The sequence below is a fragment of the Malus domestica genome, chromosome 03, assembly GCF_042453785.1.
Source record: "Malus domestica chromosome 03, GDT2T_hap1".
In the NCBI taxonomy this organism is placed as follows: Eukaryota; Viridiplantae; Streptophyta; class Magnoliopsida; order Rosales; family Rosaceae; genus Malus; species Malus domestica.
In genome coordinates, this window is record NC_091663.1 from 30,444,503 (window position 1) to 30,471,957 (window position 27,455).

The 27,455-nt window shown below is 39.4% G+C and overlaps 1 protein-coding gene across 3 annotated transcripts; it reads right to left on the reverse strand.

Moving 5' to 3' along the window:
• Positions 1-4,461: 4,461 nt before the first annotated feature.
• Positions 4,462-10,423, reverse strand: LOC103427325 (probable ubiquitin-conjugating enzyme E2 26). Of its 3 annotated transcripts, none has more exons than XM_070818439.1 (8): positions 10,079-10,423; positions 9,850-9,973; positions 8,711-8,845; positions 7,580-8,587; positions 7,426-7,489; positions 7,032-7,171; positions 6,641-6,952; positions 4,462-5,123 (listed from the first exon to the last, which is right to left on the reverse strand). In XM_070818439.1, the coding sequence occupies exons 1-8, from the start codon at positions 10,120-10,122 to the stop codon at positions 4,815-4,817; spliced, it is 2,136 nt and encodes a 711-aa protein (XP_070674540.1). In that variant the 5' UTR covers positions 10,123-10,423; the 3' UTR covers positions 4,462-4,814. The 3 variants fall into 3 exon arrangements, with proteins under 3 accessions (XP_070674540.1, XP_028956059.1, XP_070674541.1); XM_029100226.2 differs by having other exon boundaries at positions 7,580-8,596; XM_070818440.1 differs by lacking the exon at positions 10,079-10,423 and having other exon boundaries at positions 7,580-8,596; positions 9,850-10,076.
• Between the last annotated feature and the right edge of the window lie 17,032 nt (positions 10,424-27,455).

Below are 27,455 nucleotides of genomic sequence, written 5' to 3' on the forward strand. Positions count from 1 at the left end.
AAAGAGAGATTAAAATATCCTTCAGTAACAGTTGGGACGTTCTCGTATCACCCAACTCTCAACTTGGGGAGAATGCAACGACCCCAAACTTCTGCTGCAAGAAAATGACGCCAGCAAATAGTAGGCCCCCAAAAGGAATAATCACGTCCCAAGCAGTGGAGTCAAAATCTACAGCAGGACTTGCATACAGGTATGACTCGTTGAGTTGGCGACGAACAGAGTTGTGAACCCTGTGTTCGGGGCAGGAATTCCCATAGGGGATGTTTCCTGGCCAACGAGCACACAGCTCCCCTGGAGGTTCGGCGCCGGTTGAGGGCTGCTGTCGGGCTTCTGCTTTCCTGTCGGGCTTTGTCGGGCAAGAACTCGTATGGCAAGTCTCTTCGGGCAAGGCTGAAAGAGAAGGACATCGTTAACTTTGAGAGGTGCCTTTGTGGGGCCTTAGGTGTAGGCCTTGAGGCTTCCTATCAAGGTTAACTTTGTAGTGCTCAGGCGTGCCACTGCCATCTTTAGCATGGCAGATGTCGAATGGATGTCAAGTTTTAGTTGGGAATATGCATATGCCCGAGGAACCGTGTTAGATACAACAGGAGCCTTTGTGAGGCCTTAGGTGTAGGCTTTGAGGCTTCCTGTCAAACTAAATCAGCACTTGAGCATATTATATTCGGTCTTTATGGTTGTCGGGGTCTGATAACTATTATATTTCTGATTATCCGAGTCTGCGAGGTAGAGCAAACCTAAATAGGTGCCTTTGTGGGGCCTTAGGTGTAGGCCTTGAGGCTTCCTATTAGAGTCCGTTCTTATACTCAAACCATTTAGACCGCAGAATAGAATGAATCCAGATAAGTGCCTTTGTGGGGCCTTAGGTGTAGGCCTTGAGGCTTCCTATCAGAATCCATTCTATACTTAAGCATTCTATGATAATCATGATATAATAGAAATAAAACCAGGAGGTAGGTCGATTACTTGCGCCCCAAGTAACTTCGGACTTCTCGTTTATCAAAGATTGTCGTGGATGGGTTAAGTCCACATAAAGTTCTTTTTTATGCCTTGAGGCCAAGGACTTTTAAACTAATCAGATTTACATGTCTGCGGGCTTAGGACTTGGATCTGATTTAAACACTGAAGATATATTTAAATCGGATCCAAGTACTGAGATAGCTTTGTCATCGTGATTTTGCTAGAAACAACTTGCGTATAACTAGAAATATACAACATATTGCTAGACTTTAAAGAAAGAGGAGACAAAGACAGAACAAAGCAGGTCGGGCAAGATTAAACCTTATCAATTAAGGCCGATCGTCTTGCAGGTCCCTATCTTAGTAGTTCTGTCAAGGGTCTGAAAGCTTAGAGGGGGAGAGGGGAAGGGAGAATACAAAAGGTGAATCGATACTACGACAAGTTTGAACAAGGTAGCAGAGCTATTACAAAGGTTAGGAGAAAAGACTATCCCGCGGGGGATGAAGGCTTGAGCTGACTACAACTTTGTTTTGAAAGGCAAATCTGGCTTTTTGAGCAGAGTTTGTGCTTTTGTTTGTTTGATTGAGTGTCCCTATCTTTGTCTTCTCTTCCTCCTTTTATAGACGACTTGGTTTGGCTCCTGTAGCAACAGCTTTGCCCGAATGCGGTCTGAGGGTGATGACTCATCAGTTTTATTACATGTAATGCCCCCCATAAAGTACTTTATGGGCTGTGCAGTCTGATCAGTCTACACCACTTGGTCCTTGGGTAGGTAGGCAAGTGGCCTTTGTGAATTGTATCAAGTCAGAAAATGCCCTTTCCTGCTTTCCCAAGTTTCGGCCAGGCTTTGATCTTCTATTCCTCCAGGCCTCCTTTTGGGCCGACTCCATCCTTGGGCCAAAAATCAAGTTTTAATCCAAACACCCTGTAAAGATCGTATGCATGTGATTGTGCTCGAACAAAAGTTGTTCCAACGTAGAACGAAATGGATAGATCATTTTCCTTTGATTTGCAGAACATGTTGGGCACAATTTGAGGCAGCAAAAAACCGTCCAAAACCGAACCGGCGTAAGGTTTGAAGGCAATGCTTAAGATTGAGTGCTCGGCATAGTAGCTCTCCTTACTGAGGCGAGATCAACTGGCTTTTGGATTTCAGTAATTTTAGTTGCCCGAAGTTCTTCCCTTCGTAATTTTTCCTGCAAAAATATCTGGAACAACGTTGTGGTATTACCCTAATTCCTGAAATCATTTAAGAAAGGAAACCCAAATCCCGAGAAGCTTAGACAAAGTAATAAAGAAATGGGTCATAAAAAGTCAGATCATAAAGATTAGAAATGCATTTACATGAGCATTATAATGGCATGTGAATAGAAATTTGCAAATGACTACTTGGAATGTGTCATTTACAAATTTTTTTCACATACCATTGCAATGTTCAACCGGTGCATTTCTAAATCCTCCTCTTTAATTTTTTATTATCTATTTCTTCCTTGTTATCCTAAATTACTTTCAAAAGTTCCTCATCCAAACATACCCTTAACTTTCCGACTCATATCCTCTTCATGCAGTTGGTTATAACATACTAGCAGACGAAACAATTGTCATAAAAAAAATAATTAAAAATTATGACCATAACCATTTCAATGTACGATCAAAATTGTATTTTTACATTTAGTTGTGTTTATCATTTTATTTTATCCAATCATTTTGTTTATCATTTTTTATCCACTCAATTGTGAGTAGTCTTCACTGACTTGGAAAATCTAGCATTACAAGACTACCAAGTCAGTCTCATGAGTCACGACGATAAGTCGATGTTGCCATTTAGCTTTTAATTGGGAGGGAGGGACCAATTAAAAGGCTGGACTTGATAAGAAGACAAAATATTTATTTCACTCAGTCAACGTCAATCTTCGCTCGAAAAAATGAATGGTCATGCCAAATTAAAGAACACGATAAAAGAATAATAAAGCAAAAGCTATTTACGAGCTTGTCCAATGATACTTCTTTTCTTCATCATGAAAGAGGTTCTGAATTCCTAACTCATTTTTCTAAAGGAAAACTAATGAAAAGGGCTTGAAAACTTTGAGTGAGGACAAAATAAAGGGTAAAGTGAATAGTACCAGGATTGACTTTTTAGTGTAAAAATATGGTTTTTCGTTAAAGTGAACAGTACCGGGTGCTTTTCGTTAAAGTTCCCTTTTTCTAATCAATAAGAAAAACGAGAACTTGTTGAGATTAGTCTTCATTGACTTGGACAATCTAGTCATTGCAAGACTACAAAAAAACTTTTTGAGGTTAGCTCAAGTGATGGAGATAATTGAAAAACTTGATAGCCACTTCCATAGTTTACATTTCTTTGAATTCCAACTGCAAAACGTCATCCATGTACAATTACAAATCCAATCACCAAGAATCAGATGGTATATTTAATTAGGATGCTGGATTCAACCGAACCAATTATTAATTAGGGTTAAATAGGACTAAATTTAGATTCGAGTCCACTGCTAAAACACTATCCCAAATTATCATTGTGATAAGTCGAAATTGGACTACCATTCAATTTAATTACTTATAAATAATAATCAAACACATCCGTATGGTTCATTACATCCTACGAAAGAGTGACACTTCTCTTTTTTTTTTTCTTTTTTTTTTTTGAACAATCGATATTATTTACACTAAAAGGGAGGAGATTGGCTTATCCTCATAATGGGCTAGCAATAATTAGTTCAAATTCTTTTTTGGCAAGAATCGAACCTAAGACCTCTCCCTTACAAGTGAAGAAAAATACTATTAGACCCTAGTACTAAGTGGTAAGTGCCACTTCTCTTTTAGCTTCGCTCAAAATTGATGCTCGCGAAGATTGTCTAAAACTAGTATCCACAATTCTACTTTTGAGGATTCCGAAGACTGGTGGTCTCCGCGGCCGGATCATGTAGGAGCAACCCCGCTCAACTCACTTTTCTGCCTCTATTCGTACGTCGATTGTTCGTGTACATTAGGGACCAAAATGAGAAGGCAGATCAATTTTTAAGGACAACATTGATTAATGTTGGAATTGAGGGACCAAACAGTCTCCATAGACTCCAATCGCTCTTTTTTTTTTTCATTAAGATTGGATGACTATTCTGAAGTATCGAGCCAATAATGACTATTTTGGTGTGTCAAGCCAATAACGGCTTTTGCCTTTCAAAATTGTGTTGGACATTGGGTGTCCAAAGTTTGGGGTGTGAAACAATCTCCATCAAACAAAACACCATCACAATAATCATCGCTATTATACAACAAGGCTCATTTTTTATCCCACTTTGACATACGAAATCCCACCAAAGTGAAGCGAATATAAAAATAAGATCAAAATCGAGTTCCACGGGGCATTGCTAAAAGTACCACACAACTTACCAGACCTATCACATTCTCTTGTTCTTTTCCCTCCCCACTCAAATGACATGCAGGCTAAATGACGAACGAGAGAAACAGAAATAAGTTATTCCTATGAAAGATTTTAAAGCATCTGGAATTTCTACTCCAATACAATTAGTTACCGCAAAGTTTGATAAAAATTCAGGCCGGATTATCAGCTTTACAATTTCAGTAAAACTATAAATTGCAGAATGGTTGTTTCAGTTCCTGGTAGTTTCAGTTCCGAGCAATCTCATCCATACTGACATCTATATACAATATCCCAAAACATATTTACGCAGACGGATGGATTCCATGAAAGACGCTCTAATAAATTAAGTCTAAACTTTTTGACCAAAAAAACAAGTCTACTGATTATTTGCGGTGAACCGGAACCTAAGTCTCACCTCCTAGATGTCTGACATAGAGTCGAGTCTTGAAAAATCAAATTTTCAGCATGAAATCATTGACGTTGCAGCCTGAGGCATACTGGCAATTTGGTTGTTCCCAGATGTTGCTGGTGATACGAATCTCTCACAATCCTTGACCCCGATCCTTGTAAACTCTGCGACAATCATAGGCACATGGTCGGCTACAGAAGTTTTGAAACGCTGTGAGCAGCTCTTGTCACCCTCATCAACATCTTGAACACCACCTTTGACTAGACACCCCACTTGAGCACCATCCATGTATGCTTTGCATGCCACCAGAATGTCACGAGCACGATTGTAGAAATGCCCCAGAACAAGATCCTCAAAATGCTGCATGCAGATGTAAGTTATAACTGAGAACTTAAATGTCGCATGATGTAGGACAGAGTAGGCCAGTGGAATATAGATAGTTTAGCGGAAGTGAAAATATAGAAAAATTAAAACAAATAATAAAGGATAACTGCAAGTGTGCCAGATTTGCCTAAAGCAGCAGTTTTGGCTGCCAACTTGGGCATTATGACAAAATGACCACTAAAAATTATTTGTCAATAACACCAAATATTATCCGCTCATAGGTGATGCTTGTGTAGTTGAGAACGTCAATTGCTTAGTTAAAGATAATTTTCTAATTTCTGGATAGTATCCAGAAATTACTATCAACTGATTGTATCATGAATTGGCAAACGGAATCCTTGTAGTTTTGACTCTATCATTCATTAGCATAAAAATTCTATGCAGTGATTTTCACACAACCTTCTAGCTTCTACACACCCCTCTATATTTCTGGCCATTGAATTGAATAAATCAAACTTAACAATGGTAAGAATTAAACAGGGGTATGTGAGGCTAAAAAGGGTGTGTGTTTCTCATTTCCTTATATTTATTCAAAAATGAAGTTCTAACACTTTCTTTCTATATGTTCATTAAAAGCACTGCAATGCTGCATTTGGATAAGTGAGGGAAAATATTTAAAAACAGGCTTATTCTCAGAAGTTGTTAAAGTTTCTTGTTTTGTAACCAGTTGAGCACGATGGAATGTGAAGATATGTGTCGGTGGCAATGTGGCAGTGGCGGTGTGAGTAGTAGCAGCAGTGGTTACGGAGGAAGTGACATTGAGGGTGATGGGAACGAGGTGATGATAATCAGGTGGGGGCAAGGTTGAGGGTTGTGGCAACGAGGTCAGCAGAAAAGTGGAGACATGAGTAGTTTTGGTAGTAGTGGTGGCAACAGTAGAGGTGGGGTGGTGGCGAGATGTGATGGTAGTTGTGGTTGCTCTGAAAATTTGTTAAACATTAAGTGTCTTGGAATTTTGTAATAACACCTATGATCTGGGAATTTAAAGCCAGTGTTAATGACTCTAATTCCAGATCTGTTTCCATATAGAATTTCAAAATTCACTTGATACCAAACAAGAAATTAGAGATAGTCACTTCAGAAACTCTGACTTTCCCCTAAATACCTAGTTCAGTCCTATCATCCTAAGTTCCCAAGACAGAGCAAAAGAAATTTGATTCCTTCTCAAACTCCAGAAGGGGCGACATGATGAGTTTGAAATGAAATAAAAAACTTCTGTGAGGAAACGGTTTTAGAAAATAAAGGAAAAAATTTGCATTTTCAGAAATTTAAGATTATTCTTGTTTAACACTTCAGTGAACCCAGCATTCATTGATATGCTTAGCCTGATTATTCTCAACTTATCAAAAAGATTCTACTCCACATGAACCATTATATAAAAAACTACAGCCAAAATGTCAAGCAGATAATCTAAAAAGCTTCATATCAATCTCATACTGCAAATGGACTGAGCATAGTCTAGAGTATCAAGAAAATGGAGAAACAAATCTTACCTTCGGAGGCCTCCTCATGCTGTACACCATTGTCTTCAATGATAGGATGAATGTATTCTCATTGTACTCCTCAGACCTCTTTTCACCAGCTGCTGAACCATTCGTATTTGCATATCCAGGCTCATTAAAGTAGGGCTTTGTATTCAAGATCAGCCCTTGTATAGAGACCAACACTTGTAGCATGGTTGACACACCTGGGAGCCACTTCTCATTCTTGTTCCCAGACCAGGTGTTAAGAAGGCTGAGGCATACTTTTCCACAATTGTACAAATTTGGATTTAATCGAAGGCCACCAGAGTGGTAGTAGACATTCTGCATAACAGAGTTCCCAGTTAGGCCAAGGATGTAAACAGATATAAATCAATTATAGGTGTTCAAGATTATCACATACCGGTGGAACATTGGGATAGCCACAGGGGAAGCAAACATCAAAGAAGAAGAGACCATCATGGTAAGGAGTACCCTCCGCCCCAACAATTACAGCTCTCAAAAGATCCATTCTTGTCTCATAAGCTCTAACAAATATTGTATCTGTAGATGTCAATAGAAAAGGGGTAAGTGCATCTAAGTTTCTATAGTACAAACAACAATCCAACAACTATATTCCATATATTATAAAATTCCAATTATTAGTACAAAACCAATTAATTACAGCAGTCAGCATCATGAAATAGTCGGTGCGAATTATTAGAGTAAATTGAAAAGGCTGAGGGAAAACTTCACTACCATAACATTCAAAACAGTTATCTAAAAGAAAATTAAAAGTAAAAAACAGAAGAACTCACCAGGCAAATCCTTCTCCAGGATCTTCCACTCTTCCTGAATTCTCTTTGCCCAACTCTTTGGTGGCTTCAGAATGAGTAAAACCAAAGCACAATAAGATAGGGAATTACAAAAGACACCAAAAAAAATGCGTTAACTAAACCACCCAAAACTTACTTGCTTCGGTGAATAGCCACACCTACTAAAGTGATGGTCTGAATGATCTTCAACTGTATCAAATTTTTTGAAGCCCTTAAACTTCACTATCATTTCATCCATTTCCATGGCAGAAATTTTCCTCCCAGGGCTTGTTGAAATGCCTCCTGGAGCAAGATTGTTTTGAATTTGCGCATTAGCAATCCAAGGACTACCTGCTACTTCCCCAGGAGAATATAATGAATCTAGATCGTACAAGCTTGAATTAAATGGCATAGTATTAAATTTGGAAATGGGCCCGGGCCACCCAGGAATGGGCATGGGTTTATAAAAAGCACTTGAACCCTTTTTCTTTAGAATGCTATGAAAATACGAAGCAGAAGATGTGTCAGCTCCGGAACCAAGCTTCATTGCGTCAAATTGATTCGTCGAAGTACTTGAAGAAGCTACCTTCTTTTTTGACTGGAAAGGTCCTAAAAGCCATTGAGACTTTGATGACTCCTTCCCAACTGGGAGATTAGGAGCACTCCCTTGGTGTTGTGAAGCAGGTTGTTTCTTTTTACTCCTGGCAGTTTTTGGAAGATTCCATGCAGATGATAGATTCACTTCAGGTGGGTGGGAAATACTATCAATTTGGGTCTTCAAATTTGAACTACCCCCTAAAAGTGGCTTCTTAATGAAATGATCAGGCTCTTGTTGCATTTGAAACCTCTTATTGACAGAACTACTTCCAGAAACTGAATTAACTTTATTTTTAGGAGGATCCGACAACCAAGGAATAGGTGCCTCTATTCCAGGGGGAATATCCACATTATCAAAATGGGCTTGCAATTGGGCATACTCATCAACATCCATAAACTCATCAAGAAAAGGATCAGCGAAGTCATCATCTTCATATGACAAATCAGAAGTATGACCATCTAAGTTGATCACGTTAGCTGGAACAAAACCCTTAGTAGCTTCAATCCCATTCGCTGACTCAGGGGTTGCCATAACAGAAGGGCCAAAAAGGCTATTGACCTCATCTTCCTGAAAATACTAGTATATCATAAAGTAAATATGTTAAGAATGCTAAAGCTACAATTGAATATTTATCATTCAACAAAATGACAACAGCCAATTGATAGAGTGTCATTCAAGTCAATCATACACCTTATAATCATAGTAGCCATCAGAAGAGTTTTCTATTGCCTTCCCTTTGGCTTTGTTATCAACTCTATCATCAATAAGCATTGCAGCAACTGAATCTTCATCTTCATCAATTTCAATCACATCATGCCGAATTACCTTAAGAAGGATTAATCAAAACAAATATCTGTTCAGATTGACTGAATTCAAACCAACATCAGAAAACAATAATTTAAAAAGAAAAAAAAATCAACAAACAAAAGGCATCCTACAGCAAAACAAGAATGTTCAGGATTAGAAACGGTAGAAAAAAGTCATTTGGTTGAAAAATACTAATGAAAGAGAAAACAAGAAAATGGATAGAATAGGAAGTAGGAGATAAAACCTCCTAACAAATCTATAAGAACCACATTTAATTGAAAAGAAAAGCACGTAACAAATGCATGATTTTATTTCCTCAACCATCATCAAGCTTGAACAAGACATAACAACAGACGTAGTCAATTCCTATAAACATGATATGACATTCAATAAAACGGAAGAAAGACAATGCCTGCAAAGACACACCTTCATCCAGCCCTAAAAGAAATAGATAATGGTAGCAGCAAACCCGGCTCTATGCATGCAATTCAATACACTCTAAACTCAATTGAAATCATGGAAAGAAAATTTAACAAAAGACAGATTGATAACAGGAGACGGAAGTTCAATGTCCTCATTATAAACAGGACTGCCACGAAATTGTTCAACAACGTAAACAATAACGGGTGCGGTGAATGAGCTTGAGACAATGCTTTAGCAATACCCAAAAAACATAATCTTTCAGGAAATCGGGAACAAATGAATATCACTACCAAAAAATTGCTGAAAGCCTAAAACAAAATTAACAAAACAAAAAAAAAATCTAAAATTTGGGCAATTAAGTGCCAAGATTTTTACACAAATGTTCCAATCAACTCGTATTAGTCCGAAGTCACACGTACCCTAAAAAACCCAAAATTTAACACTGATCACTGATCAAGACGGTAACTTGATCAATCAAAGCAGATTACCAGCTCCAAAAGAACACTAATTTCATCACAATTCCATGATCGAACCAGGTAAATCACAAGAACCATCGAAAAATTGAGTTCTCGATCGATAAAACGACAGAGAAACTGTACCTCTTTGAGTTTGAGTTTCTGAAATTTGGGGGCCCGAGTGATCGGAGTAGCCGGCGGCGAAATCTCCACGACGTCGTCGGAATCCATGCACCCAGAACCCCTATCGGAAAACAACCGCTTCTTCCTGTTTGGAGCGAAAGAAAATCAGAGAAAACAAAAGAGAGAGAGAGAGAGAGAGAGAGAGAGAGAGTTTTGTTGTTTTGAAAATTTAGATAGAGAAATAGAGTACTTGGAATTCCGAGGGGTGTTTGTATGTAACGGCGGCGGCTCCATTGGACCGGCTGTTCTGAATAGCAGTCGGTTTGATTTGGGGGAATGCGAAAGGGCCACCAAATAAAATTATAAAAGGGGATTCAGCGGCTGAGAGAAGCGACGGCTCGGCAGCTGAGCGGCTGGGGAGGGGGATTAGGGAGAAAAGCGGGTTTAGGAAAGCGCTTTAGGAGAAAAGTGCTTTTGGCAGAGAGTGGGTTCGCGCGCCTTGTGAAGGAAGATCAGCATAATAGATTATTACGACGACCAAAAGAGAGTGTTTGTGTGTGTGTGCGAGCGTTCCTTTTCTTACTAAATAATTAAATGCACACGTTTTGCGCCTGAATTACCATTTATACCACTTCTCCCACTGCACACAACGAAACCTTTTTTTTTTTTTTTTTTTTTGGGTCGAACAACGAAACCAAATTATTTCGGTAATCAGAAATAAAAAAACCGAACCAAAATTTTCGGTTTATAAAAAATCAGTAAAACCGAAAGGGACATTTTGATATAAGCGCCTCGTTTTTTAATTTTTTAGACTAAACATACACTCCTTTTGAAAATTTGATCAAACATTTTCATAAAATTTTGGTTATTAATTTCAGTTCCTATTATCCCTATATTTATGCATTTATTATCCATCTCCTAGGCATTTCGTTTTCATTTTTTTTTTCTTTTCCGATTATCCCTATATTTATGCATTTAATATCCATCTCTATGCATTTTTTTTATTGTTTGTTATAATATTTACTTTTTTGTGTGAATATAGTAGAATATTTATAAAAAAAAAATTGTCAAATTTTATTATTTAGAAGACCCAACACATAGTAAAGATTTGTTTGATTATATACCTACATCTAGTTACCTATAATATGGACACATTTAGTTTTATAGTGGATTTGATTTTTTGTATTTCTTGGTAATTTGGAATGTAAATGTACCAAAAGGGTTATCTGATATAGACATTTGGTTTTGTGGTACATTTGAGATTTTTTGTTCATTTGGTCTTTTGGTACAATAGGAATCTAAACGTACCAACACGATTACCTGACAATGAGCACATTTGGTTTTATGGTACATTTGGTTTCTCTGTATATTTGAAATCTAAACGTACCAAAAAGGTTACATAACAATGGGTACATTTAGTTTTATGGTACATTTGAATTTTTGGTACATTTGGTTTCTCGGTGCATTTGAAATCTAAACGCACCAAAAGTCAATACTTTTGTTCTCAAATGTACCATAAGTTTTAAGTATATTTTTAATATATCTATACATGAAAAAAAAATATGTATTGAAGACTTTTTATTGATACAATTTTAATAGAAAGAGTATTTTTTTTTAAATACTGATAATAAGGAAATGAAGAATTAATTAATTAATTTTTTATTTTATTTTATTAAAAAAATGTCATTTAATGCGCATAAGGGGATTGAGGAAATTAAATTCCTATATTATAGGCAATTAGTTGCTAAGCTACGTTATGCCTCTATATAAATGCATTTAAATTAATGACATGGAAATTGAATAAATAGAAAATTATTGAGGTGGCAATTGATTGAAGCACCTTAATCAAATCTTTAAAAGGGATGAATGTTTAATCTAAAAACTATAGAAAATATTTAGGGCATTCTAATTTTCCCAAATCGAAATAATATCGGTTTTTAGATCGATTTAATGAACCATGGAGGATTCGACAGCAGAATTACATTTTTTTTTGTGGGTAGACTAGACTAGACGATGAAATTGCAAGAGAATTTGATCGAGAAGTTGCAGAGGAGTTACAGAGAAGAAGTTGTAGAGGAGAATTTTGTGCAAAATCAGAGTGGTGTGGCATGCATGAGTTGGTGTGGTCAGAGAAGTTGCAAAGGAAAAGTTGGGAGAGGGAGGGAGGGCGTTGACATCGAGGACTCAAGAGAGGTGAAGTGAGAGGGTAAAACTGAGTGAATACCTAAGAAAGAAAGTGAGTTGAGTGTAAAGGTTGAGATTCAATCTCAATGAAATCCAACAATTCAAGCTAAGAACTTGATCAAAATAAGACTTTGGACCGGAATAACTTTATTTATCATTCATTCCCCAGTAATGTAAAGTGTTTTTTCTCTTGCATCGTTCCTTTACATGTGTTAAAGTGGCTTAAGACTCCTCAATAAAGCTCATCCTCTTTCTTTTCTTCTTCGAATGCCTGAATTGTGAGACTTGTAGGTTCTGGTGGTAGAATATTAATTCATTTAATAAATAAAAACATTTCAGTTCTGTTCGGTTATAGTGAACTGTGGATGCAAATTTCCGCCTTCTTCTTCTTGGATGAAAATGCACTTGCAAAATAATTAACAACTAAGATCAAGGCCAAGGCCCAAATTTAGAATATAAGAGAGAAAGTGTTTAGAGAATTTTAGAAGATAATTAGACTTAGGTTTTTGGAGAAATGAGGGGCTATATATAGGGGTGTGGCCAGCCCTATTTGAAGAAATGCGGACCGGCCACTTATAGTGGTTTCTTGGCTCTAATTGCAAGATATTATGTCAAATAATATCTTGCAATCAATTAGGAAATTAATCAATTAATTTTGGTAATTAATCCCAATTTGAAAAGGATAATTGAGAGTTACCTTGTGGGTGAAGATTTGATGAAGAGTGATGAAAAGGTTTAAAGAATTACCATTTTGATCGCCTATGACCTTGATTGAGTCGTTATTGTCTGTTGAATGCGCATGGGAGTCTTGGTGTGGGTCAAGAGTAATTTTGTTTTTTTACGCAAAAGTCCACATGTCGCCTCAATATTTTTTTTGATTATTTTTTGCTCCACAAATACCCCCACACATGTTGGGCTGCTCGTAGGAAATGGTAGCAGGTGTAGAGATCTTCTTGCTTTAGGAAACATAGGATTGTTTCCTATTTTGATGTAGATTCCCTCTTTAATTGGAAATTAGATCATTATAGGAAAAAGAAATAAATTACTTATAAAGTCTATTTAAGTCTACCTTAAGTAGATTATTAAATCAACTTCAAAGAGCAATTTATTCTACCGTACAAGAGAGAGAAAGCTAGAGGATATTTGTTCCCCATCTCCTACCAATCTTCTACACTTGCCCGTGCAAATGATCATCTTTCGTTGCTTTCTTCGTCTTCATGTCACACCAAGGTAAGAAAAAATTAATTTTTCCTCGTCTTAATTTTTGGGAGCCTCGGAGCTTGAAATTTAGCTCGATAGAGGTCGAGAAGGAGTGAAAAATTGGTTAGGATGCCACGACATGGTTGTTGCTGTAGGGCTACTTGGTGCGGCGGTGGTTTGCTGGGCCAGGTTAGTGGATTGGGCTGAGAAGGCTTAGGCCTTTTTTTTTTTTTTTTTGCTAGTCTCGGGCCCATGCATGAGAGAAGAAAGAAAGGGGCCGATAGTTGTTGGGCTTGCGGGCCACTGGGCTTAGCCCTCCTAGGGTGCATGCCCTCTTGCTTCTGATTTGGGCAGAAAGGCCTATTGGGCTAAGTGAAGTGGTGCAATCTAGGTCGTGGGGCATGGCGCTGCTACTGGGTCATGCGGTCTTGGGCCGTGGGGCCTAGTACGCTGAGTCTTTTTTTTTTTTTTTTTTTGCAACCATCTAACGAATTTTCCTCATGTCTTTGTAGAGTTTTTTTTAGCATGTCTTCTTCAAGCCACAAGGGGGACAATGATGTACCACCGTTGTTTCGCCAAGGCAGGTCTTTAAGTAAGGTGGTTCATTTCAAAGCTGCTCACTTCAAAATTAGCTCTGATGATTCATTTAGAGATTTTCTTGAGGCATATAGGCACACCATTTCATCGGGGGTGCATGTGAAACATGTCAAGGAAAGTAGCAGCCATGAGCCATGTAGTGGGGCCAGGAGCGCCATCAAGTTTTACCCCTACTACTTCGTGTTGGGATTTTCTTTCCCTATGCCGTGTTTCTTCCAAGAAATGTTATGCTCCATGAAGTGTGCCCCCGCTCAATGTTCTCAGAATGTGGTCCGTATGATGGTGGGGTTCTTCAATCTAAGCCAATTATTTGACTTGAATCTGACTGTCAACGAATTCTAGTACTTCTTTGACATAGGCCACATCGAGGGGGTTGGGCAGATGCGATCCCACCATAGGCTCTTTGACCATTCGAGGAAGGGCGATCATGACTGGGCCAAGGAAACTTTGGAGATAAATGGAGAATGAGAGTCTGATTCTTCCCCCAAGCTGCGTGTTCCAACGGTTTTCATCTCCAATAAGTAGATTGCTTGGTTCATCGGCTGCTTTGTGCTTTTACCAAGCCGCTTTCTGATTTACTAATTGTCTTCTTTTGCTCTTGTAGATTCGAAATTCGGCTCGACACATAAGACTTCCCCTGATATAATGAAGGTGCATGTTGCACTAAGTATCCATTTTGAGTACCAAGAGTGCTGTTAATTACTTAGTCCACTTCGCCGGGAGAAATGTGGGTTGCCCCCGAGATAAGAGATAAAGTCAATTAAGGTAGAGGCACTAGCTCATCCGATTGTCATTGTAGAGCCCACCGTAAATAAAGGTGGGAAAAAGAAATCTTCCCCGCTTACTCAAAAGATGTCGGTTGAGAAAAAGCTAAAAATTTCTTCCGTTGTTCGCGAGGGTTTGTCGGCTACCTCCAGGCTTTTGATTGACTTGACTTCTTCTAAGAGGGAGAAAGACAAGGCTGACAGATCTGCGCCAGTGACGTCTGCCGTTCCAAAGGTGGCTAGTTCGATTGCTCAACGTAGAAATTCTATTGTGCCCCTAGTGCCAAAATTTATGCCAAAACCCCGTCGATGGCTAAATCTGGTTCACCTTTGGATAAACTTGCTACTATAAAGAGCAACAAGGTGGACTTTGCTGCTAAAGTGGTGCCAAAATACATTCCCCTCGTTGCTGAGACTGATTCGCCTACTAAGAAAAAAAAGCCTACTCGCGTGGGCAATTTTGAGAAATATACCAAGCATTTATCCAGGGTGGCTGCTGAGATTTATGCGCTCTTGAAACCAAATCTTCTTCAAGACATAGATGTGTGTGCTAAGTTTGGTGATGACGTTAAAATAGTTGTCTACCCAAGTTCCTTTGCAAAGCATACAACTGAATATAGAAAGACTGCTTTTCTTGCTATGATGTAGAAAACGACGATTCTAGCAGCCGAGTCTATGCTCCTTGACTAAGAGGATACCAAGGTAGCCAAGGGGATGGCAAAGACTATGGCAAGCGAAGCCTATTCTTCGGCTGAGAAGATCAAGAGGTTGGAATCTGAGCTTACTGCTTTCAATAGGTCTAATATCTCTGCCCCTACTTCTCTGCAGCTTGAGACCACTCACAAAGAGATTGTGGATTTGAAGACTAGGCTTGATGCGATCCAAGTTAAGTATGAATGTGCAGAGAATGAGATTGGATGTTACATACCTCATATTCAAGACTTTGAGAGTGCCATCTCTGAGTTTCGCTCTACTGCTTACGCAAAAGATAGAGAGCTGATTGCTACTTATAATCAAGTGATCCACTTCAAAAAGGTCATTGGTAGGCTTAAACCCCAAATGTTGGAACTCTAAAGTGCTTTGAAGATCAACGAAAGTCTGAAAAGGGAAATAGATGAGCTGCAGCGCATTCGTGTTAGCCTGCTCAAGGAGAATGAGCAGTTGAAGGGTGAAAAAGCTGGGCTGGAGACTTCGCTTGCTCAAAGTCAAGCCGATTTCCACAAGTTGGGTTATGTAGACCATCTTTTTGGTAAGCCGTCTGACTTTGAGACCTTCTATATTTCTTCGAAAGACTTGCTTGTTTTTACTTTCGAGGCTTCCATTAGTGAAGTAGTTAGAGAAGTTGGTGCCTAGGCTGGAGTAGCTGAGGGTGAAGCGTCGAATGGTGTTGTTGTTGAGAGTGTCGTAGCAGCTAAAAGTATGACGGCCGAGTGATTGTGAGATGCCCAAGTTGCTGAAGAGTAGTTTTAAGGTAGTTTTTAGGATTTTCTTTGTTTTCCTTGTTGCTTTGCTTGAACTCTTTCGGCCTTCGCTAGTTGTTTATTAATTTTGCTAGAAAATTTAATAAACTTGCTTCCTTCGTTTTTCTTCATCTTCGCTTCTTTTGTTCATGCCCAACCTCTGACTTCTAGACCAACGATAGGTGTGCTACTTTTTTTATAAGCAAATAGACCCGCGTAGCCTATGCAATAATGGATGTTGGTGTAGAACTTTTGCAAAGTTGTTAGCCATAGGGTCGGCAGTTGGACGCCTTACTTACAGAAGCAAATGAGTCTGTGTGACCACTTAGCTTTCTTCAATCCATTGAGTTGCGTGGCCTACTTCACAACATACTTTATGTAACCAATTACATGGGTTGGGTAACAAGTATCACAACACTTTAGGAATTAGTGTAAATCATTTCGCGCTTTGGCAGAAATGAAGCCCATCGACTACATAACATGCCGACAATGGATTAAGCTTCGTATATGCACGCTAACTTGTTTAACCTTTCACAGAAATGTGCATTTGTATAAGTTTAACAAGGCTTACTGCTCGAAGGGCAAGCCGTAGGCAGTTTTTTGAAAACCGTAAGCTACCTTAATGCACTCGGTAGCAGCTTTAGGGTTCCATGGCAGATGTCTATAGGACATACTGCGTAATGTGCCCCTACGTCTCTAGGGCCCGGTTTTTCCACGGATTAGGCCAAAATACCCAAAATCCTTCAATTAGCTAAGCCTTGAAAAAGACCATTGTGGCTACTTCTAGGAATCTCGGCGCAAGCCATTGTGCACCTAGTTATACCAAGGCAGCCTGACTCATCTATGTCTGGATATTCATAGTGTAAAGTTTATCCTCTTACATTGGAGAACGAACCCATATAGGTGTCGGGGAATTGGTACCCTCTCGCACTAGAGAACATGGTCCTGCGATGAGTCCCTAAGAAGAGCGCGATCTTCTTTTGAAGTGTAGGAGTGATCAGTTGTTGTAAACATGTAGTCAAGCCAAGTTGTAAATTCTTCTAAATTCCTCATTGAAAAACGAGTGAAACAAACGAAAACTTAGCTATAAAGTAAAGACTGCATAATAACTGGATAATCCTCGGCTCGCGAGGTGGTGTTTGTTTAGCTGCTTAAGTCTTCGGGCTTTGATGTAATATGAGGTCACACATGGTACTTCCTCATATTATAGGTGTTTCACTGTTTTTCGATCTCTTTGTCGTTAATGGTGGTGAGGGTGTAACTACCCTTGCCGCCTACTTTGTTGATCTTGTACGAACCTTCCCAAATGGGATCCATCTTTTTGGAGCCTTCTTTGAGGGCAATGATGAAGGTTTTTCTTATGACCAAATCTCCAGGCTGGAACTATAGGATCTTAGCCCTTTTGTTATAGCTGAAGATGAGTTATTGTTGGTAGGCTGCGATATGGGTGATGGTCTGTTCACGTTTCTCCTCTGCCAGATCTAAGCTTGTGGTTATCTCCTTACTGTTATACTCGACATTTGGCAGTAAAGTGCTGATACTTGGCACAATGACATTGGGATGAATGATTGCTTCTGAACCACATGCCAAAGAGAAAAGAGTAACTAGTGGCTCGTCGTTTGGTGGTGTGATATACCCATAGACATTCAGGGAATTCGTCTAGCCACTTTCCCTTTTTGTCGGAAAGGAATTTCTTAAGGCATTTGAGAATCGTCTTGTTGGATGCTTCGACCTGCCCATTTCCTTGAAGATATATTGGCATGGACATGTGCTACTTGATGTCATACTTTTGGAAGAACTTTGCCAAATCTTTGCCTGTGAATTACAGACTGTTGTCTGTGACGATGGATTGAGGGATGCAAAATCGACAAATGATGTTCCTCCATATGAAACGTTCTATGTTCGTCTAAGTCGTGGTTGTCATGGGCTTTGCTTCTACCCATTTGGTGAAGTAATCGGTTACCACGATCATCATGCATCTGCCCCTAGTAACAGGTGGCATAGGCCCTACCAAGTTGATTGCCAACTGCATGAATAGCCAAAGACTCGTATGTAGGTGTAGTTCGTTGTTAGGCAGTGCGAGTATCGTCTTCGTCGATTGAGCTTAGAACCATTAGGTCGTCGGAAAGTGATAGGCAGCGAAGATGTGGTCCAGTGTATGATCTTCGAAAGAGAATGTCGTTCCACATGTAGTAGTATGCTGCCTTTATTTAGAGCTTTCTAGACTTCAACATTTCCATGGGAAGTGTGTCATTGACCAGGTAGTCTATAATGGAACTTTGCCAGTTTGGAGTTGTACTAACCTGTAACACCTCAGCTACTGGTTCCGCCTCTATGCTTGGTTTGTCTAGATACTTCACCATTATAGAGCGTTTAAGTTGGTGGTCGAAGGTAGAGCCTAGGCCAGCTAGCGCGTTTGTGTGGGTATTGTCTGCCTGTGAAACTTGAGTAAGGGTGTAAGTCTGAAATGCCTCTAGTTACTTTCGTACCTTCTCTAGGTATTCTGTCATCATTGGATGCTTTGTCGTGTACTTCCTAGTAGTTTGGCTAGTGATTAGTTGAGAATCGGAATGAATTGCTAACTTTTTCACCGCCAAGTCTTTTGCCATTCGAAGGCTTGCTAGTAGGGCTTCGTACTCCACTTCGTTGTTAAATGCTTTAAAGCCTAGAGTGATTGCTTGCTCAAGCATTCAACCGTCTAGGGTAACAAGGACCACGTCTGCTCCCGGGCCTTTGTAGTTGGATGCGTCGTCGACATGCAAATGTCAGAAGTCTCCATTGGGTGGAGCAAGCATGGCTAAAGTGTGCTTGGCTGCCTCGGGGGCGTCGTTGGGCAACTCTGTTGCGTCACCTAGGCTAGGCATGAATTCTACTATAAAGTCCACCCAAGCTTGGGCCTTTATCACCGTACGAGGTCAGAAAACTAGACCATATTAACCAAGTTCCAACGCCTATTTCATAACTCGTTGAGAAGCATCTGGACCATATAAGATTGATCGTAGCGAATACTAAGTCATGACTATGATTGTATGAGCTTGAAAATATGGTTTAAGCTTTCGAGCCGCAACAACTAGCACCAAAATTAATTTCTCAATCTTTAGATATCTGGTTTCCATATCGAGAAGAGCTTTAGAAGTATAAAATATCAACAGTTTGGCCCCCAGCTCTTCTTGTATAAGGGCAAAGCTCACTGCTACCTCTGAGACTGCCAAGTAAATGTATAAATCCTCCACTGCTTCTGGCTTGGATAGTAAGGGATATGATGTAAGATATTTCTTCAGGTCTTAGAAAGCTCTTTGGCACTCATCATCCTATTTGTCTCGTTGTGCCCTCTTGATAACCTTGAAAAGGGCTTGCATCGATCGGTAGACTGTGAGAAAAAGTGGTTGAGGGTGGCTGCTTATCCGGTCAAGCTTTGGATCTCCTTCAAGGTAGTTGGAAATTTCAACTCTACGATCACTCAGATTTATTTGGGATGTGCTTCGATTCCTCGTTGGGTTACTAGGTACCCTAAGAATCTGCCTGAAGATACTCCAAATGTGCATTTGGCGAGATTAAGCTTCATCTTGTACTTTCTAAAGATGTTGAAAGTTTCCGCCAAGTTGCTGATGTGGTTTAACCGCTGCTTGCCTTTTACCATGATATCGTCGACATAGACCTCCATGGTTACTCTAATTTGCTTCTTGAAAATCATGTTTACTAATCTTTGGTAAATGGCTTCCGTATTCTTGAGGTCAAATGGCATAACCTTGTAGCAGTATGTGCTTCGCTCAATCACGACCGCAGTTTTCTCCTTGTCTAGCTCATACATGGTTATTTGGTTGTAGCTGAAGTATGCGTCTAAGAAACTGAGCAGCTGGTTCCCATAAGTTGAATCTACTAATAGATCAATTCAAGGAAGTGGATAATGATCATTTGGGCATGCTTTGTTGAGGTCAGTGTAGTCTACATAACCCCTATATTTTTCCTTCTCTTTCTTCTTCATTAGCACGACTTTGGCAAGCCAAGCTGAGTGTGATACTTCTTATATGAATTTGGCCTCCAATAGCTTGTCAATTTCCGATTCGATGATTGCTACTCGCTCCGGCTCGAAATGTCTTCTTTTTTGGATCACTGGTTTGGTAACAGCAACGTGCAGCTTATGGCAAGCTATCTTGGGGTCGATGTCAGGCATGTTCGAAGGTGACCACGCGAAGACGTCGTGATTTTCCCTAAGGAAAACAGTAAGTTCTACCTTTTCCTTTGGGCTCAGACGTGAGCTGATTCTAGTGGTATTCTCTGACTGCTGAGAATCAAGAACGATGTGCTTGACATCCTTTTCGATTTTCCATTTTATGTCATCTGCTGGTGCGTTGGTTTGGACATCATCTTTTTGATCTGTTTGCTGTAATTGCTATTTGGTAGCTTCGTCATCCCCTTGGACCTCAGTAGCTTCTATTGGGGTAAAGGTCATCCGTTTTGATTCCTTTAATACTTGCACAGTGCATCGTCAAGATGTGGCCTAGTCAGACTTGATTTCTCCGACTCCTCCTCCTGGGATGCGAAATCAAAATTTTTGATACTTGACGGAAGTGACAACATCCAACTTTATCAGCCAAGGTTGCCCTAAAATCTCATTGTAGGGAAACAAGTCGCTTACTATTGTGAACGTCTACTTTGAGACAACTGGCGGTGTTTTCACGTCAAGTGTGATGTGGCCGATGGCAATTGAGGTGAGTCTGTTAAAACCAGTGAGTACTTCTGCTCGACACATGATTGTGTTTTCTAGGCCCATCTTCTGAATTATTAAGAGCTGAAGTAAGTTGACTGCACTTCAGTTAACAACCATCATTCTGTCGACTATATCGTGGGCTAGTTGGACAAATACCACCAATACGTCATCATGTAGGAAGTCGATGCCCTCGGCATCTTGCTCGGTAAAGCCAACGATAGGTCCAAGTTGGGTGTTGATTGCCTAGACTTGTGAGACTAGTAGAGCCTGATGAATCTTCATCTTCATAGAATTGTTGGTGGCCCCCAAATGCTCAGATTCGATGAAAATGTAATTAATTTGAATTGTCTTAGTTTGCGGTTCTTCGTTAGCGTCTGTGTTCCTTCTAGACTGCGCAACTGGCTTGTCCAAGTATATGTTGACCTTGCCTTCCTTCACAAGCTTATCTAGGTAATTCTTCCAAGTATAACATTCGTCAGTTGTGTGAACAGAAGATGTCATTAATTCAAATCGTCTTAGTTTGCGGCTCTTCGTTAGCGTCTGTGTTCCTTCTAGGATGGACAGCTGGCTTGTCCAAGTATCTGTCGACCTTGCCTTCCTTCATAAGCTTATCTAGGTAATTCTTCTAAGTATAGCAGTCGTCAGTTGTGTGAACAGGACCTCGGTGGAATGCGCAGTACTTAGTGTGGTCCAACTTGGAAATATCTCCATTTGATTGTTTTGGCAGCTTGAACCATGGTTCACTCTTGATGTACTAAAGGATTTAGTGAATTGGGATCGAGAACTTAGAGTAGTTCTTGGGCGTCGGGCCTCCTTTAGTTGAGGATCAATCCATACGTTTGACTATCTGCCTGTTTTTATTGCTATATTGTTTTCCGTCTTCTTTCTTTTAAGCCACTGCCGATTCTTTTCAAGGCTGCTCGAGTGCCTTGTTTGCTCGCCGAGCCTCGTCCCAAAGTGAATGCTTATCTGCTAGAGTGAAAGAGTCTGCCAAATTTAGATTTTCTTTCATGATCAATTCTCCAAACAACGAGTGGTCTGTTAGAAGTCATTTTTGGAAGGCTGCACTTGCTATCAAGTCGTCACATCTGATTATCTTCACCTTATCTGTTTTGAATCTTTTCACGTAGTCGCATAGCGACTCTTTTAGATTCTTCTTCACATTGAACAAATGATCAGACTTCTTCTTAATCGAGCGGTATGACGAATATTCTTTAGTGAAAACAAAATAAAAATCATCGAAACTCCGGATGGACCATGGCGGTAAGGTGTGGAACCAATCTTGCGCCTCGCCTTGTAAAGTGGTGGCGACTATCCTGTATATAAGGGCATTGTTGTTCCAATAAAGGACCATTGTGCTTCGGCAGTGCTTCAAGTGTCTCTTCGGATCTCCATCTTCATCAGTGACCTCATTGCATTGAAAATCATGCAATCGCTCAATCATGAGTCTCTTTACTTCTTCCTGAATTTTCCTTTGTTAGGGTACCGGAGCTCTCGACTGCCTTCGGTCTTAACCTGCTGGCCTAGGCTACTTTTCTATGTGTTCGCTTGTCTATGTCGTGGCTACGGTACGTGTGGTATGTTCTTAGTGGGCGAACGAATTTCTCATAGATTGCCAATTGAACTTGAGTTGGATTGAATGACCGCTTCTCTCCGTCCGTCATGCTGTTTACTCCGATGTAAGGGGAATATGCTCTTTGCAAGCCTAGCTGCTAATGAACATTTTGCCTAGAAGATTGCTCATGTTAACTATCAGAGTGTGGTCCCAACCGTGAGTGTATGCATATCCGTGAGCCTAACCGAAACTACACGTTCTTCCGTGCACTACGACAAGAGTATACGCTATCTCGGGGGCCTAGTCGAGAGTTTACACTGCTAGAGCGCTCGGTTCGTGGCTGGTCGAATGGCTGATTACTGGGAAGTTGCTGGAGAGGTTCTTCGTCTGCCCTTGTCTTACATTGGGACACCTCGTCAAGGGCACGTTGAATCTTGGTGCGCTACAAGAGCTGATTCACCAAGGTCATCTGTTGTCCAAGTGCACTCATTAACTCTATAACTTGTCAAGAGAAGTGTTGTTCACCATTTGGGCTGGAAGAGCTTGGATGAAATGCGTCTCCTTGAGTAGTGGAAGTGTGGTAGACTCTAGGCGTAAGATTTGAGTTGGGAAATGTCAAATCCATGGAGAAATGTGGTGAAAATGCCCTCGGTTCAACTGTTTGCCTAGAAATTTGGAGCCATGACGATTTAACCATTCCTATACTAGTTTGGGCTGCTTAGGACATCATAGGAGTGGGTTGGGCCACGAGAGTGGGCAGGGTTGCATATGACGCATGTGGGTGTGAGGCTTGGACTCGGCTCAGGTACACACTAGGCTAGTGCTAGGTCGTGGCTCGGGTCAGCTTTCTTTGGGCATGGGCCCATGTGGTTTGAAGTGGCAAAGGTCGCTAGGTTGCATTCGACGCAACTTGGGCCTGCATGTCCTGGGTCGTGCGCTGAGCTTGGGTTTGCGCTGCAAGGGCAACAGCTTGGGCTACTCTCTGCGCCTGGGCTTGCTACTCACCATGAGCTATGGGCTTGCCAAAAGTTGCCACGATGGTGGCTACCGTGGTGGTTGCCACTGTGCTGCCCCGTGTGGGTGGCGTCGCTCCACTTGTTGTCGCGTTAAGCCTTGTGGATCGTTGTGGTCCTAATTCTTGAACGTTAGAATTTTCATTCGTCATGGTTTCTGAATCTCTTGCCATCTGATAGAAGCATATTTATGCGACTTAGTTAGCTTGTTTTCTTGCATTTTCGTAGTTAGTTTGTGTTTATTATAGTGATTTAAGCTATTTTCGTGTGTTTGTAGGTCCAATTGACAAAGTTGGCAAGAAAGTGCGATTTGGAGCATTTTGAGGCAGTTTTGGGCATCAAATGGATAGCTTATGAATGGAGCAAGATGGATGGACAAATTTGAAGTTCAAGAGGTTAGGAATGTGCTGAAAAGATGAAGAAAATAAATCCAAGACAAAAAAGATAAGGAATTAGCTCAAAAAATGAACATTATCCAAAACCTTATCCAACCTTATCTTATCCTACCCTAATCTTATCCTACCTTAAATCTAGCTACAAGAGGACCTAAATATTTGATTTCTAGAAGGCCTATCATTTCCCTACATTTATGCCTCACCTTTATCCTTTTAGAACCCTTAAATTGGTGCTGAAACATCCTTTCTAGACGTCCCTACAAATCTAGCGCCTCCCCCTCTTCTAGAAGCTCTAGAACTTGAAACCCTAATCCTTTTCCCTCTTGAATTAGGCCAAATTTATCCCTTTCCTTGCAGGAATTAGTGATGCACCTTTCTAACCTAATCCCCTTTGGTTTCTGATTGTTTTAACCCATTCCACTTAGGTTTTGGTTACACAAACCTTGTCCCACTTTGATTTCAGAAACCTATCCTAATCCTTAGGGATTGTGACACACCTAGCCCTATAAATACATCATTATGCGCCTATTTCAGATTCACCACTCTCTACCATATTTTTCTACATCATTCACCAACACACCTCATTGTGCCGTAGCTTTGCAAGGAGATAGGAGAGATGAGCCCTTTGTCGTGCCTTGTCATTCACATTGGATTGCTGGAGCGTTCTTAAGTGTTTTCTATCTTTTACTTTCAATGTCTAATTTAATGTTATCTTCAGTTTTTAAAGACATGTGGAACTAATTTCTTTATAGTTAGAAGTGAATTCAAAGTCATGATTATATGCTTTATATGAATTGATTACATCCAGTTATTGTTTCTTGAGTCTTGAATGTGATTTGCTTATCTAAGTTATTAAAACTTGTTTATGTGTGTCAATTAAAGGTCGACAATTAATTTGCATGCATGAATTTGATGCTAGAGTATAAGGGAGTTTCACCTAATCGTTATGAACTTATATTCACAAGTAGTGGAGGTTGCTAGTCACGATCGTGTTAAGTAAATCCTTGGCAGGAGTATCATGCTTTTCATAGTTACGAATGCCTCGCCAATGCTTATGATTTTCAAAGAACTTAATGACCTTTGATATGTTTTCTATCATGCTTTTCATAGTTAGGGGACTTAAGAAGGATAATTTGGTTGTGATGCGTATCCAGTCCAATTCAATGAAATAAGGAAAATCTAATGGTTAATTTGTGCTGTCACGGTTAACTTGGGGTGTTGTCATTCATGGTTTAAAGGAATAATAACTGGAAATTGATTTGTTTGCATATGTCATGTGTGGAAAATGACCCTCTAACTAGCATTTCACCCTTTTAAATTCACCAAATTCGTTATCTTAAAGTGTTTTATGCAAAGTTTCTGTTTTAAGTTTTAAATTCGTCAAAAACAATCCCCCATTCATTAAGTCTAGTTAGTTGAGTCATAATATGTTTTCTTTTAGTCTTTTGAGTTAAGTTAAGTTTTATTTTCGTCCAAAACACTTGTTAGGTCTGAATTGAGTCTTTTGATTGTTTGTTGCTGTTTTGAATGTTTTAAGTCTGTTTTGAGTCTATAGAGTCTAATTTAGTGTTTTTGAGTCTTATTTGTGTAGATTAGCATCCCCAGTTAATTCCCAATCTAGAACGATCCCTATTTACATCTTTGCTACAATTGTCATCAATAGGGTTTAATTTGTGTGTCAAGTTAATTTTCACATCACCATCGTATTTTTCTTTTACGTTTATTCAAAGAATTTTTGTATAAAAAAATTTTAGAAATAAGAACGTACAAAAAATTAGAAACCTTGAATGCGAGAGTCTTCTACGAGCATGTGAATCAAGACTCTTAATGAAAGCACCAATTTGTGGATGCAAATTATGCCTTCTTCTTCTTGAACGAAAATGCACCTGCAAAACAATTAACACCTAAGATCAAGGCCAAAAGTCTCACGTGCCCACGGTGAATGGGAGGGCTTTGGCCGAAGGATCTCCAATGCCAAAGTTAGAATTTGAGAAAGAAAGTGTTTAGAGAATTTTAGAATTGAATTGGACTTAGGTTTTTGGAGAAATGAGGGGCTATATTTAGGGGTGTGGCTGGCCCTATTTGGAGAAATGGGGACCAGCTACTTATGGTGGTTTCTTGGCTCTAATTGCAAGATATTATGTCAAATAATATCTTGCAATCAATTAGGAAATTAATCAATTAATTTTGGTAATTAATCCCAATTTGAAAATGATAATTAGGAGTTACCTTGTGGGTGAGAATTTGATGAGGAGTGATGAGAGGGTTTAAAAGAATACCATTTTGATCACCTTTGACATCGATTGAGCCATTATTGTCCGTTGCATGCGCATGGGAGTCCCGGTGTGCCTTAAGGGTAATTTTATCTTTTTCACCCAAAAGTTCACATGTCGCTTTCATTTATTTTTTTTATTATTTTTTGCTCCACATGAACAAACTCATCATGGAAACCAAATACCATACCAAAATTTTCAATTTCGGTTACCAAATGGTTTGGAGTTATCGTGTTCAATTATTTCGGGTTGGATTCAAATTTTTTATGTATTTTTTCTAGCCCTACACAAAACACAACCTTTGGGTTGTCTTTGGAGAACTTAAATGATTTTTTCTCTTTAATAATATAATATCACGTGAAGTGAGATTAACACATAACATTGCCTTGTGCATTAGATGGCAAATACTGTTTATTTAAGTTGTTGACCTAATTTATCACTTAATTTTTCAGTCTAATAGTGTTTCTCTTTATTTGCAAATCAGAGGACGTAAAAACACGAACACACCAGTGTACAAGGTACATAGGAAAACCGGGTTGGGTTGTACTATGCCCTTTATGTTCTTCTTCTTCTTGGTGGGTCCCACCTGCTGTGAAAAAAAAATAAACTTAGGCTGTAGAACCGAATTCCCTCCAGACCCAAAGGAACTGAGCCTACTCATCAAAAGATGCGGACCATTGAAATTTGGTTCATTTTTTGCTGATTTACAAAAGGAGAAAGGTAGGCTTTTTTTAGCTGATAAGCACAAAGGAAGGAATTGATAAAGTAACATAGTGAGAGATTTTTACTGTAGCCATTATTAAACTCTCGGTTTTCTATTTTCACTTTTTTTTATATATATTTTTGTCCATTAATTTTGTTTTTGAGCAATTCAATCTTCGCTACGAAAAAAAATAGGTAGAAGAAAAAAATTGAGTGAGAAAATCACTTCCTAATTTTTTTTTTGCTACTGCAAAAGTATCACCATACCTGTTACTATTACACACACTGCAAGATGAATAGCTGCTAAGGTTAATATGTTTACTTGGAAAAAAATGATGCACATATTATAATTTAAGGTTTTTTTTTTTAATAAAAGTGTCCAATTGGTGGCCAAATCATGGCAGTTCATCCTTTTGGGAGCCAAAAAAACTCATAAAGGCATTTCAACCTTCCTATTAGGGATGGCAATTCTAACCGTTAAACCCGATAACCGCCAGAATGGATTGGATTTGGGTATGAAAATTCGGGTATAGTTTGGGTATGGGGAAAAACCGTGAATATTATTCGGTTATGGTTTTGGATATGGTTATAGGAGTCCCCAATCCATATCCGTACCCAAATCCGAACCGAATAATATATAATATAATTATATGTATATATATGTATTTCATTATTCAACAAATCCATTACCTTGAGAATACAAAAATTGCATTGTGTGAGTTTTATTTTGTGGCAAAGTTCAAAAGTTTTGATATGAATCAAAATCTATGAGA

Bases quoted from the DNA above. Each gene is read 5' to 3' on its own strand.
- LOC103427325 (XM_029100226.2), bottom strand. From the start codon at position 10,122: ATGGAGCCGCCGCCGTTACATACAAACACCCCTCGGAATTCCAA. The intron at 7,172-7,425 runs GTGAGTTCTTCT...TGACATCTACAG, and splicing joins CCTGGAGAAGGATTTGCCTG to ATACAATATTTGTTAGAGCT. The intron at 6,953-7,031 runs GTATGTGATAAT...TCTGTTATGCAG, and splicing joins GCTATCCCAATGTTCCACCG to AATGTCTACTACCACTCTGG.